Source organism: Microcaecilia unicolor, chromosome 5 (assembly GCF_901765095.1).
Source record: "Microcaecilia unicolor chromosome 5, aMicUni1.1, whole genome shotgun sequence".
Taxonomy (NCBI): Eukaryota; Metazoa; Chordata; class Amphibia; order Gymnophiona; family Siphonopidae; genus Microcaecilia; species Microcaecilia unicolor.
In genome coordinates, this window is record NC_044035.1 from 59,450,699 (window position 1) to 59,465,871 (window position 15,173).

The 15,173-nt window shown below is 42.0% G+C and overlaps 1 protein-coding gene across 1 annotated transcript in view; it reads right to left on the bottom strand.

Annotated features, from left to right (window-relative positions):
• The window catches only part of ADAM12 (ADAM metallopeptidase domain 12), a 659,141-nt gene that overhangs the window by 256,627 nt on the left and 387,341 nt on the right, over positions 1-15,173 (bottom strand). Inside the window, exon 6 of the mRNA XM_030202952.1 lies at positions 3,345-3,528. Coding sequence (XP_030058812.1) covers positions 3,345-3,528 — 184 coding nt within the window. The remainder of the gene's footprint in view (positions 1-3,344; positions 3,529-15,173) is intronic.

Genomic DNA, 15,173 nt, shown 5'->3' on the forward strand with positions numbered 1-15,173 from the left:
CCACACACATCACACTCACAATTCCAGTTCACCTGCAGTTGAGTTTGGGAATGGGCCAATGGTCCAGAATAGTGATCCAGAGAATTGGGAGCTTGAGGGGGGACGGGGGACTCTAAAATGCTGCTTTATTCTCAGTCCTGGAACAAATGTTCTTACTCTCTGGTCAAAAATCACTATGCACTCCAGGAGTTTGATGAAATACAAATCAACTTTACTAGAACTTCTGCAGTCAGCAAACAACTCTTCAGAAACTCTTTATATACATTGTGCATCTGAGATTATTGATGATAATCTTAAGTTTATTACTAAAAGCTGGACTTGACATGAATCGTGCTTTGGCCACTCAGGCCTGCCTCAGGAGTACCTTCTTCACAAACTCAAGCATTCTCCACTGTTCTAGTAATACCTATACAATGGGGTATTACATATAGGAATAGAAAATCATATCACTCCATGAACATGCAGGTCATGTGTGATGCCCAGGAGGAGACTGTGGACGTATATGCACATTTCCCGAGGTTCACCCATGATGCATATGTCTTGTAGCATTCTGGAATCTACTGCAGATTTGACCGAGGGGAGATCACCAGTAGCTGGCTCCTAGATAAGCAGTACTGGGTGAATTTCAGCTGGCACTCGCCTAACTATTGAACACTTTTTTTGAGTCGTCCAAGGCCCCTCTTGCCACCAAAACAGCCCCCCTCCTTCCCTTCCCCCTCCCCCAGCCCATGAAATTAACAACCTCCCCTCCTCTCTGAAATGTCCTCCTACTTTCAACCCCTCTCCCGGTCTAGGTAGGCCCTTCCAGGCATATTTTCGATCCTTGGTGGTCCAGTGGGGGCAGGAGTAAACACCGCTTGCTCGTGCCCCTAGCAGCAGCATACTGAAAATAGCTGCTGTAACCTCTGTCCTAAATTTGTCTGCTTAGCTATTCGGGTGCTGGCTCCTCCCTAACGTCACCCCCCCCTGTAATGCCCCTGACCTGCCCATTTTTTTTAAATGGCTGGTCAGAGCTGATATTCAGCGGCATTGTCCAGTTAAGTGCTGCTGAATATTGGCGGTTGTGCGACCCTGAGCTTAAATCGCTTTGAGTATAGGCCCAAATGCTTCTTCAGTAACTATTATTTTCAATTGATTTTTTTCATACAGGGTATCATAAAGACGTGAAAAGACTTTGAAAAGTTTACTACATAACCTCCCATGCTCTGAATTATTCCATAGTGTAAGAAGATTTGGTAAGGAAGTACATAAATCTGACAGGTAAATCAAAGTGTCATCTGCATAGAGTGAAAAATTCTTCTTTACCTATTTGAATCTTATTTTAACACTTTTTTCTTAGGGGCCCTTTTACCAATCAGCAGTAGGACTATCAAAGGGCTATTGCACAGTGAATTGGCCTTACCGCTGGGGCTCTCCCAGGAGCCAGGTGGTAGTTCTGGTTCGGCTGCATGCCACTTCCAGCGCTAGAAAATAGTTTTTATTTTGTAGCGCCATTGGGCGGGAAGTAGACGTGCCTGTAAGTAATCAGGTAACAGCAAGAGATGCCTGATTACTGTCGGGTTACCGCCGGAGCCCTCACGCCTCCTAAATAGGAAGCAGTAAGGGCTCCGGCAGTAAATGGCCACATGCCAAATTTTTAAGTAGTGCCTCTATTGGGAAAATGCCCTTTTACCCGCTACAATAAAAGGCGACCTCAGTGCACGGCAATCCCATGCGCCAACGCCACCGCAGGCCACCGTTTACCGCTGTTATTGTGGATATTACTACCCAAGATAGAGACCGCCTTGCTACAAGTTGTTTCGTTTTTGTTTTGCTTTTGTAATTTTAGTGAAAATAATTGGAAATTCTTTTTCCTGGCACATCATGATTTCAATTATTGGCAGAACGCCAAAAAAGTGATTAAGAGTTTGTGTGAATTTGCCTTTTCACTTCCTTTTTATGTGGCTAATTTCAGGGCCGTGCCTAGGGTCTCCGGCGCCCCCCTGCAGTTGGCCCCACCCCCCCGAAAACGATCGCTACACTACCCGCCTTCTTCTCCCCAGATCCTTTTCCTTTTTTTTTTGTTTAAATTTACCTCTGTCCGGCGGCAGCGTAGCGTTAGTGAGAAGGAGGCGGCGCTCCCACCGCCCCGACGTGTCAGTCTTCCCTTCGCTCAGTGTCCCGCCTTCTTCTGATGTCATTTCTGATGTCAGAAGAAGGCGGAACTGAGCGAAGGGAAGACTGATACGTCGGGGCGGGGGAGCGCCGCCTCCTCACTAACGCTACGCTGCCGCCGGACAGAGGTAAATTTAAACAAAAAAAAAAGGAAAAGGATCTGGGGAGAAGAGGGCGAGGTAAGCATGGTGCGGCGAGGCACCCCCCCAGAGGATGGCGCCCTCCTGCCATGTTTACCTCGCTTACCGTGTTGGCACAGCCCTGGCTAATTTACCTTTACAGGCATCTTTTTGATATAGGATTGTGATTTTGAAAGCTTATTTGAGTTGCACTTCATTGAAGACCCTTATTCATTTGCTTCTGTAAAATAGGCATATCATAGGATCCTTTTTGAAATGTTCTCATAGATGCTCAGGTATGAAAATATCGCCTTAAAATATTTTTCCATTGAGGGGATACTTTTACCCATTCCAAATGTTTTTTTTTAACTATTATTTCAACAGATGATGTTGCCTATTCACACTTATGTTTCTGCTTGCTGGACCTCATTTTAGCCCACAGGTAAACCTCTGGCTCTCATCTGAGCTTAGAGGGATATTACACTTTGGGGCCCTTTTACAAAAAGGTGATAGGGCTACCGCTGGGTTTGCATGTGCCGAATCAGCCCTACTGCTGGGCGCCATTTCCGATGCTTGAAAATATATTTTTATTTTCTAGCACCAGTGGGTGTGGAGTGGGCATGCCTGGCAGTAATTGGGCAGAGCCATGTGCTGCCTGGTTACTGCTGGAGCCCTCATCACCTCCAAAATAGGAAGTGGAAAGGGCTCCAGCAGTAAATGGCTGCATGGCAGTTTTTTAAGTACCACACATCCAGTTACTGCCTCCTTAAAAAAAAAAACCTTTTACCCATTACGGTAAAAGATGGCCGTGGTGCATGGGAATTCCACTTGCCGATGCCATCACGGGCCTCTTTGATTTTGATGCACACCTCCGAGGAACAATTTTTTGGGGGAATGGGGTTGACAAATGAAGCTTGCTTTCTCACTCCCAAAGCTTAAAAATTATTAGGCATCGCTCTACAAGAGTAAGGCATATCTCTAAATAATGTATGTTTTCCTGTAGGAGGACAAGACCGATAGAGAAATAAACATTCATAATCCTAAACATCTGAAATTGTGTTTTCTTCTTACCCTGCTGGCAAACCCTTGAAATGTTTGAACAGTGTAATTTCTGGAAGTTCCTGAGAAGTTAAAATGGTGACCACATGTTCCTGGAATAATTTTCTGATGCTCTGCTCGGTAAAGCATGTGTTTAGCTGCGAAATCTTGCAGTGGCTCTACAATAAAAGTTTTATTCTTAAATGACACAAATCCCCTAAAAGAAAAGAAGACAGAAAACTTCAATTATTCTGTAAAAATAGGGTGTCAATTGTTTTCATCACAAAAGATGGCAATCCAACCAGCATGCCCCCGAAAAGGATAGTATGCATTATAATCCAATCAGCTCAAAAAATATAGGACACAGCTGGTCGGTGGAGACGACAGATTGGTTTCTGGTCAGTTTATTTTGTGTTAATTAGAATGGAGTATGAAACTATAAAAATATAGTCGTCATGATCTGATATACTGCTGGAGTTATCACCTACAGCTAGATAGTCTCTCCGAGCCTTTCCTCACATTGTGCTATAGAAACAATTTTTTTGCAGGTATAAAAAATGGTAACACAGAAAATCACCAAAGCACATTTTTTTTGTTTCAGTTTCTTTTACAGTAGGTTTGATCCTCCCAGGATAAACAGGTTTCAAATACAACAGTGCTCAATATCTTAGAGCCTCTTTTACTAAGCCACACTAGTCATCCATGTGGGAATCGCTAGCGTGGCTTAGTAAAAGAAGCCTCTAATGTTCTGCTAAGCCCCTATGGGTCTGTTCAAAATGCATACTGCAAACTTTTAAGCTAAAGTTTTATGCTTATGGTTATGATTTATTAATTTGTATTCTGCCTAAACCGAGGAGGATTACACATACATAAACATAAAATCAACTAAAACAAAGGTTAAAACATGACATAAAATACTCAACATTAAAAAGAATACAATCATAGCAATAATGCCACTGAGAGTGCTGTTGTTGAAGAAATGGAAATAAGTGTCAGGATCAAATAATCGCAATGAAAGAATTATTACATAACTAATTGTATTATGGCAGGTACATAAGTGCATAAGTATTGCCATACTGGGAAAGGCCAAAGGTCCATCGAGCCCAGCATCCTGTTTCCAACAGTGGCCAATCCAGGTCCCAAAAATGTACAAAACATTTTATACTGCTTTTCCCAGAAATAGTGGATTTTCCCCAAGTCCATGTTGATGTTGGAAAAATATTTACATATTGCAAATTAAACATCATGATCTGGAAATGTTTAATCCTCATCTTCTTTGTCAAGTCTATCGATGAAGGCATAGTCATGGAACAAGCTGCAGGTCAATTTGCACATGTCTGGATGGACATCTCAGCCATCTGGAGCATGTTGTGGTTCCTGGCAAAGTGAATAACATCATTTATGCAGTAGAAAATTCCAAGTATTCTAGATGGCCCCTGAATGTGTCTTTGGAAACAGCCCACAGCACATCGACTGGTGGATGATACGCTGCCTTGAATTCTATGTCCCTAGCTTTTCAGTAAGTCTTGCACAAGGGAGTGATCTCAGAGCAGTTTAAGAGTTATGTTTTTTTTTGCTGTGTAATCCCTTGGACAATGTCTGCACTTGGAGAGGCCCCTTCCACACCTGGAAACCCTTACAGGCAGGCCACTCTATATAGTCATCCATGCAATGTCGCTTGCTGGTTCATCACTCTGTGGATATGATGCTTTGCCCTACCTTACTGCATGGAGAAGAACTAGAAGCATCAGGGTGCTGGGGAAGTCAGGTCTTGCCACCCAAAAATAAGCAGGGCACAGTGCCTTGAGACTCTTAACACCTATGGCACTAAAATTTGGGAAAACCCAGAAGTGGTAATAGTACTAATGTGCTGGTGAAGACCCAATCCCTGCCAGCAGAATTGGAGGTATGTTGTGACAGCAACAAAGATTCAGCACTATACAGATGGAGATGTAGTCTAATGGTTAGTGCAGTTGGTTACCCTGGTGACCTGGGTTTATGTGGACATGTTTATTGCGTGGACTTTTTAGGCACCTTATATAGAATCTGGCCCTATGTCCCTCCCACTCCCTCATATATACCACCATTCTCCATTTATGCCACATACACTCCCCCTTCCCACATATAGCCCCATCACTCTACCAAGACACAATTTACCATGTCTTTCCCTATCATACAGTCAAACCTGAGCCTACAAATGGAGGAAGGGGCCAAGCATCATTGTATTAGCTTGTTTCTTACTAACTTCTATAATTCCACAGTTCATCGACAGGTGCAAAACAATGTCAGTGTCAGGAGACGCTTTCCCAATAGGTAGCCCTATTAATCACTAGCCCCCTGTTTAAAAAGCCGTGCTAGCGGCTGTCGGTGCGCTAATGCCAACACAGCCCATTCACTTTGAATGGGCTGTCTCGGCGTTGCCGTGCGGCTTTGTAAACAGGGGGGTAGTTGTGCTACTAATATTGCATATTTGTACTGAACAGTGACAATCCTCAATACACCACAGTAGAGTGAGCTAAACTCAATAAGGGTAAAACACCTTAAAAAGAATAAACGGAGGGAAAAGACCTCAGAAAGCTATGGTCACCAGCTCTTTAGCTGGTTATATGCAAGAATCAAAATCATTCAAATCACAGTACATAGCTTTAATCATCGGTCATAACCCCCCCCCCCCAATCCAATCCAGCTTTGCTGCGTCCATTAAGTTGAACTGCCAGTGTTTGATTGATTACTACATTTCAAGAGGGTCCCAGTATCCTCTATCCCCTGAAGAAGCTGTATGGTGAAACGGGTCCGTTGGGTTTGAATACTCGCTGCAGGGACGGTCAAGTAAAATCAAGCAAAGCTAAGTTCAATTTTGATTTATCAGAACTTCAGAATTGCTGTGGAGAGCTATCGCCTCATTAATGTTTTTTCACGAGTAATACGAAAAATTAAAAATCAGTGGTTACACACCTAGGTTGGATTGGGTTTTTTTTTTTATGACCGATGTTTAAAGCTATGCACTGTGGTTTGAATGATTTTGATTCTTGCATATAGCCAGCTAAAGAGCTGGTGACCACAGCTTTATGAGGTCTTTTCCCCCCGTTTATTCTTTTTAAGGTGTTTTACCCTTATTGAGTTTAGCTCACTCTACTGTGGTGGTGTTATTGAGGACTGTGCGTTTAATTGCGTGAGCTTCCCCTTACCTTGCTACTGAACAGTGACACAAATTTTGTATGCCTAAATTTATTTATTTATTTATGGCATTTGTATCCCACATTATCCCACCTCTTTGCAGGCTTAATGTGGCTTACAATTCGTCATGGATACTGGAAATAGCAGTGAATATACATTTGGTTTACAAAGGGTTTTGTGTTACATGGTGGTGAAGTACATGAAGGCGTTAAAGCAGAAAGACATTATAAGACATTAGTAGACAGTCTGGAATTTTTAAGATTATACAGTTACACATGTTAGATTATACAGTTACACATGTTGATCTTTGTGATATATCTTGTCGAAGAGATAGGTTTTCAGTAGTTTGCGGAAATTGGTCAATTCATAGACCATTTTCAGGTTACGTGGCAGCGCGTTCCAGAGTTGCGTGCTTGTATAGGAAAAGGTAGATGCATGCATTGATTTGTATTTCAGACCCTTGCACTTGGGAGGATGAAGATTAAGGAATGTGCGAGAGGATCTTTTTGCGTTCCTGGGTGGTAGATCTATCAGGTCTGACATGTAGGCTGGGGCGTTACCATGGATGATTCTATGGACTAGGGTGCAAAGTTTGAACGTGATACGTTCCTTTAGTGGGAGCCAGTGTAGTTTTTCCCTCAGGGGTTTCGCGCTTTCGTATTTTGGTGTGCCGAATATTAGTCTGGCTGCTGTATTTTGGGCTGTCTGGAGTTTATTAAGTATTTGCTCTTTACAGCCAGCGTAGAGTGAGTTACAATAGTCCAGATGACTGAGTACCAATGATTGTACCAGATTGCGGAAGACAGTCTTCCTTCTGATTGCTGTACTGCCCAGTCAATTTATATTTATAGTTCATGGGCTTGTCTGAATTTTCCCACCAATGCACTTAATCCATACTCTGAACACATTCAAAGCTCATCCGCTTGGGATAAGCAAAAACATGAATTAACAAGCAGAGAAACATCAGTGGGAAACGATGTGAAATGTTTCATTTGAAGCATCACATAGTACTGATGTGATATATCTTTTGAAGTAAATATCAATGTCATGACCAGGTATGTCAGCATAAAGACCTTTCTTAGAATCTACTGTACATGATGGAAAAAGAAGAGGCTTTGTATTTTGTTTAGCTTGACTGAGTACAATTTAAGAATCATGACAATCTGCAAGTGAACGACCTCATCAATAGATTGTTTCAATATATGTATTAAGGGGCAATTCTGTAAGGAGCCCCTAGTTGTAGGTGAAAAGAAGGCATGTAAATGATGCAAAGGGCCCAATATTCAAAACATTTTAAATGACCAAGGGGTCCTTTTACAAAGGCATGCTGAGAAATGGCTTGCGGTAGTGTAGGCGCGGGTTTGGGGTGCGCGCCGATCCATTTTTTATCACGCCTGTAAAAAAGGCCTTTTTTGCCGAAAATGGACATGCCACATGGCAAAATCAAAATTGCCATGCGTCCATTTTGAGTCTGAGACCTTACCACCAGCCATTGACCTAGCGGTAAAGAATCCGGGCGGTAATGTCAAACGCCACTTGGTGCGCATCCGTTATGTGCACCAGAAAATAAAAATATTTTTTAGACACGTCAGAATTGAAATTGCCGCAAGGGCCATGCAGTAACTGGGCAGTAACTCCAATTTGGCGCACGTTCAGTGTACATAGGTGCCCACGCGGCTTAGTAAAAGTTCCCCCAAGAGAGGCTCTTGGCCATTTAGATTGCCTGTCTGGATCTAAACGGGCATTTTCACTAGCACTGAATAGTGCCCCTGAAAAAGCTCAGTTAGCCCCCAAGCTGAAACCAGCTATTTGGGGGGCATTCCGGGGGCAGAGTCAGCACTTGGCTGGTTAAGTGCTGATATTTGCCATTTAACTGGCTAAGATAACTTTATAAATAGGGCCACATAAAAAGCAGACCTATCTTTATGCAGATCTTCATAGCTGGTTACGTGCTGAATACCGCACTTAACTGGCTATAGTGCTTACTTTCAAAAGAGAAAATCATCTCAAAAGTGGCACAAAGCGGCAGATGGACATTTTGGGGGACATTTCGCTCTGCAGTTCATCTAAATTGCAATAGGGTATATTGGAGGCGTGTTTTGGGCAGTACTTAGGCGGGCTTAAAATCTGGATGTTTTTCAGCGATAGTCACCGACTGGAAAACATTCACTCTTAAGAATTATTCAGCTTGCTGTATTAATGCTGTAGAACAGAACAGTCTTAAGCTGGAGGTCTGTTGCAGAAGGAAAAGTCTTTGTACATTTTGTGTATATTTCTGGAAAACCTCTCTGAAGTGTGCTGCGACTCAAACAAAGAACTCTCACCATTTCTTCTGTTGTCGTTAATGTCATCCAGAATAAGGGGAAAGGGTTAGGAAACTGGGGCAATGCACTCCCTTTGCTCCCAATAATTGGCAGCGCTGTGACATGGCTTAATTAAATGATCCCTTTGGTATTCCCTGGTATAATAAATCATTCAGCTCTGGAGGCTGTTAGGGCAAGCAGCAAAGTTAGATTTACATACTTTGTTATTCTGGATGTTGGCGTGTAGGATACTCACATATCTGACATTTTACCAGCAATATTCAAAATGATAGGGGAAAAAAATCAAGGAATTGGCCTGCTAATCAATAGGATTTAATTGGGCAGGAGAGGGCTCCTAACTGGTTAAATCCATGCTGAGCTGGAAGTGCAGCCGAATATCAGCTCTAACCAAACATTTGCTAATTGGCTACTGGCTAGCTAAGGGGTGTTTCTGCTCTATGTCTATGCACACACTGATGTGATTAAGTAGCACTGAGTCAGGAACTGATGAGTGAATAAAAATGATTACACAGTTTTTTACCCAATGACTCTGATATCCACATGGCACATTAATTTATTGACAACTACATTTGTACTTATGTTTTTTTGCATAATCCAACAAAGCACAGCCAGATAGAGACAGCATTGAGATACTCCAGGCAAGGAATTGATAGATTGTTTGCAGAAAGTTATGTAGCAGAGAATGCAATGATCACTTGCCTGCTGTTAGTAACTGTGGTATGAAGGATGCAATTTGTTCCCATATTGCATTATGCAGATATGGGCCCTTTTACTAAGCTGCAGTAGGGCTACTGCGCAGGTAGTGTGCGCCAAATCGACCCTACCACCAGGGTAGTGTGGGCATCTGGTGGTAGTTCTGAAGTTGGCGCATGCTGTTTACCATGGTAGAAAATAATTTTCTACTTTCTATTGTGGGGGCGTTCCTGGCGGTAATTGACAGCGCGGCCACATTGCTGCATGATTACCGCACTAATAGCGCATGAGCTGTTACCGCTTTCTAAATAGTGGGCTGTAAGGGCTCAGGCAGTACATAGCCGCATGTTAATTTTAATATTAGCGCATAACCATTTACTGCCCCATTTTAAAAAGGCCTTTTTCCTACTGTGGTAAAAATGGCCCAGCATGAGCCAATTTCACACGCCAAAACTAGCACAGGCCACATTTTACCACGCTTAGTAAAAGGGCCCCGTGGAGGGGCATTTTCAAAATGGACGTCCACGTTTCAATTTGGACGTCCTTGCAAAACGTCCCGATCCAGGGGCGGGGAAACCCATATTTTTGAAACAAGATCGACGTCCATCTTTCATTTTGAAAATACCATCAGGGACGTCCAAATCCTTAAATCTGGTTGTCCTTAGAGATGGATGTCCCTAGACATGGACGTTTCTGATTTTTAGCAATTTTCAAAACCAAAGATGTTCATGTCAGAAACGACCAAATGCAAGCTATTTGGTCGTGGGAGGAACCAGCATTTCTAGTGCACTGGTCCCCCTGACATGCCAGGACACCAACCGGTCACCCTAGGGGGCACTGCAGTAGACTTCATAAATTGCTCCCAGGTACATAGCTCCCTTACCTTATGTGCTGAGCCCCCCCCCCAAAAAAAACCCACTACCCCCATCTGTACAACATTACCATAGTCCTTGCGGGTGAAGGGGGGCACCTAGATGTGGGTACAGTGGGTTTCTGGTGGGTTTTGGAGGGTGAGGGCTCGCTGTTTCCTCCACAAATGTAACAGGTGTGTGTGTGGGGGGGGGGGGGGGGGTGCTGGGTCCACCTATCTGAAGTGCATTCACCCAATAAAACTGCTCCAGGGACCTGCATACTGCTGTCACGGACCTGAGTATGACATCTGAAGCTGGCATAGAGGCTGGCACGACATATTTTTAAAGATGTTTTTTGAAGGTGGGAGGGGGTTAGTGACCACTGAGGGAGTAACTGGAGGTCATCTCCGATTCTCTCCGGTGGTCATCTGGTCAGTTCGGGCACCTTTTTGGGCCTTAGTCATAAGAAAAACAAGTCCGGGTGAAAACGTCCAAGTGTTCGTCAGGGATGTCCTTCTTTTTTTCCATTATGGGTCAAGGACTTCCAAGTGTTAGGCATGCCCAAGTCCCGCCTTTGCTATGCCTCTGACACGCCCCCGTTGAACTTTGGCTGTCTCTGCAACGGAGTGCAGTTGGGGATGTCCAAAATCGGCTTTCGATTATACCGATTTAGACGTTTCTGAGAGAAAGACGCCCAACTTTCGATTCATGTAGAAAGATGGGCATCCTTCTCTTTCGAAAATGAGCCCAATAGTCTCCTGCAATAATGAAGATACAGATGAGCTGTGTTTTCAGAGGCCTGGGGAATCTTTTTCTGGGAGGTTTTATAAGGATGAAAAACCTCTATGAAAACAGAACCGCTTGACGTGATTTTCTGTTCTCTAAAGATATGCTGTTTGAAAAATTTGTATTAATGTATGTATTATAATTTAGGAGGCAATTTTTTGAAACCTTTTTTTAATGTATAAAAAAGCATTTTACGCACATAAAAGGGTGAATTCTATATATATAGCCCTGGGAGAAGGACATCCATCTTTTGATTTATGTCGAAAGATGGATGTCCTTCTCTTTCGAAAATGAGCCCCATGGTCACATTTTAGAGTTGGGTGCCTGAGTCATAGTGGAGAACCTCAGTCTAATCAAGCCCCACAGTCATTTGGGTGGGGCCAAAATCTACTGTCATATTTATATAATGTATAGATTCAGCCAGCCCAGAGGTCACACAAATACAAAGCATGATTTTTTTTCTTTTTAGCATCTTCTCTATGGAACATATCTGAAGTCTGGCCTATGCAGAAAGTTAGGGGTTGTGATTGGCTGGCACAGAAACCTGCCAACCAATTAACCAGGGAAAGCAAGGTCTATTCGTTCCTTTTCCTCTCATTCCTGACCCCTCATTGGATCTTTCATCTGCTCTTTCTGTTGTGTAGTAAGTTACTATTGTAAACTGCCTTAACATCCTTAAGGCAGTGTATCAAACTGAAATAAAAAAAAAAAAAAAATTAGATAAGTGTGTTTTTATGCAGAAGAAGAAACTTTGTACTGCATTGAACTTTTGTTATCCTGAACTTAATCCAAGGCGATCCCAAAGCTTCCTTAAACTGAATACTTTCATATTTACTGAAACAATAAGAAGGCTCAGAGTTAGACTCCCTAAATCTTGAGCAGAGAGAGTCAGCAAATTCAAAAGAAAGAAATATCCTTCAGAGCACGCTTTATTATTTCAGTTTTTCAAACACTGAGTACAGGGTATCAGCACCTGACTCTGAACAACTGTAATAAGGTAAAGGCCATAAAATGTGATGTATCTTGGCTGGTGCAGTGCTTTTTTTTTTTGTTTTGTTTTCCCCTTAGAAAAATACAATTTTTTTCCCTGTGGGTCACTGCCAGCCAAAGCACCTTTGAAATGCAACTAACTTAACTATATTTTACGATTTAGAATTTGATGTAAGCGAACTATTAACTTAATAGTATTTTATGATTTAGAATTTGATCTAAGAAAAATAAATGTGTTGTGACTTTCTGTGTGTGTATCTGTGGTAAGAATTTTTTCTGTATGTTTCAGTACTAAATCAGATCACTTTTGCTTTCTATGGCTGTGAACATTCTTTGTGTTTCAGTACTCTTCCTTGATAAAGGTATACCAAGCATGCATCCTAGTAGAAAAATTATTGCAAACCTAAAGAGTTTTATTGAGTTGCTCTGCAGGCAGATAATTTTATTGAGGCTTTTTTTTTAAATATAAGCCAGTTTTAAGCAAGGAAAAGGTCTTTTACAAAATTTCATGGTGGAGTCTTAGACCACTTGCATCAGTAGATAGCTTAGAACTGTCTGTGTTTTCAGTCTTCTCAAGATGCAATAGAAAAAAACATGTCTATATTGAAACTGTATTTTGTAAAGAAAGATGCGTTGTTTTGTGGCCACAGGATAACATTTTTCGGGATGTGGCCAGAGTTGCATGAATGCATAGGAAGTCTTTTCTACAGCTGGCAATGGGGGCCTCCTTTTTCCTTACAGAGTCCTTCAAAATGTTTGGCTGCACATGATGGGAATCAGTATATCTTTCTGGATCCATTTTACCCGGAGAATGTTTTATTAAATTGAGCATCTATTTAGCTTACCTTAGTTTGACTAGTAGGACTGTATAGGAAAATATAGCAGGGTATAATCATTTATATTGTGTTAGCCCTGTGAGATCCTTCCCTGTGATATGGACTTGATGATTTGTACTTTATTTTCTGTTATTGCTTTTTGATGTTTTGTGGTGACACAAAGAAGCAGACTGGGTAAAAGTCAAACTAGATGTTTATTGTAACAACATAAACATAAACTGCCCGACACAGGCCGTGTTTCACCCACACTAGGGCTGCATCAGGGGCACTAAACAAATGAGTTTTAAAAGAAATAATGCATACAAAATCATAAAAATGCAAAATATATGTGACTAAAAAAGATACGAAGACATGCCTGACATATGATCCCCCACATAAAAATGTATATAAAGCACAAAGACAAAAACAGAGACACGTTTATCATAAAATTGTGAAATATTAGTTACAATAACATTATTGTGACCACAGTAATAAAAATGGAAATGTAAAAGTGGAACATTATGAATCAAATATATAACATTACCAGTGGATAAGAGACAGGTCCAAATCTCTCAGTGATAAAACATGCTGTGAAGCATTCAAATTTAAACCAAGCAACTATGGATGTTATAAAAATCACCAGAATGTGCTAAGCTATTTGTACTGTATCAATGGGACACCTACCTAAGGGGCCCTTTTACAGAGCGGACTTACCGCTCGCTCTTCCGGGACTACCACCAGCCTAACACGGCCGCTGGTAGTAGTCTTGCCCCGAGTTTGCCATTTCTGGGGGAAAAGGAAAACCCCCGGAAATGGCTTGTGTGGCAGTAACCCGGCAGTAATCGGGCATTGCCGCAGGCTGCCCGGTTACCGCTGGGTCACCGCGGGAGCCCTTATCGCCACCTCAATGGGTGGCAGTAAGGGCTCCCTGTCGCAAGTTGTCTTACTGCATGACCATGTGTGTCTGGGGGCTTTTTACCCACTGCGATAAAAGGGGCCCTAGTGTGCAGGAAAATCAACCCCCACCGCTAGCGCAAGGCCCTTTTTCCCGCAGCTTGGTAAAAGGACCTCTAAGTGGTGCAAACCAAAAACATCACCACTTTGGTTTCACTAAAAAAAAAAAAAAAAAAGAAATCCAGTCAATGGTGACTAAACAAACATATAAATGCCTAAACGCGATGTGATTGGCTCAGAGACTTCCAGGTCTCTCAGCTGAGTGAAAGCACGGCCAAAAAAGACATTTTTTATTATTGTGGAGGTGAATGACGGCGAAAACGGACGGCTTTTTCCGATGGCCAGACTCAACTGCACTTTTGTTTTTATTATTGCGGCGGGGGTGGAATGACTTTTTATAGCAGTTTTTTATCAGTTTTCAATCTTCGCAGCCCCAACGAGAGGTACAGACCTCTCGTTAGAGTTTCCAGCATTAAGGCAATCGGAAAAGCTTAGTGCATCTCATTACAATAGGGTTTCTACACAATTTGCTCATCTGCATTCTGTTTGTTGTAAAATGGCTTTTAGTGCATGCCAGGGTTTACAATTTGCTCGTTAATGGCTTGTTATTGGCTCGTTATGTTTAGTGCATCTGGCCCTGAACATCAGGCCCAAACTTTTTGTTTTGTTTTTTTCTTTTTTTGTTGGCTATTTGATGCATTGTGCTAGTTAATGGTAACAGTTAATTATCAGTGTTCCCTTCTAATGGGGTGTTGCTAACAATGCACTCTTTCATTGACTAACTGACTTGCACTTTCTCTTTGTTTCAAATGCAGATGCAACCTTAGAACACGGAATACAACGTTATTAAGTTGCACACAACATTTTTTAAAAAAGCATCTATACTCAAGACACTCCAGCTGTTCTCATAGGATTTTCAACAAATTGTGCAAGGAATGAAGCAGCTGGAACTCTCTCAAGAAAGCTGTTTTCCATAGATGGTGCCCCAGAGCAAATTTACTGCTAATTACTGTGATTTGACACAATGCTGGGAGTAAATACTGATATGAAATTGCCCAGCCCAGGAAGGTCATTGTTTGCTGAACTGTGTACTGTACATAATGTATTAACAAAAGTACAAGCATTGGCTGCCTTTCTGAAACTTGGATCGTAAATGATTTACTTGGTTTATTTAACATGCCTCTTGACAATATGGTAGCCCCTCTTTAAATAAGCAGCTTAAATATTAAAAATGAAATGTCAAACCACTCAGCAGTCCACTTAAGTTTAGCA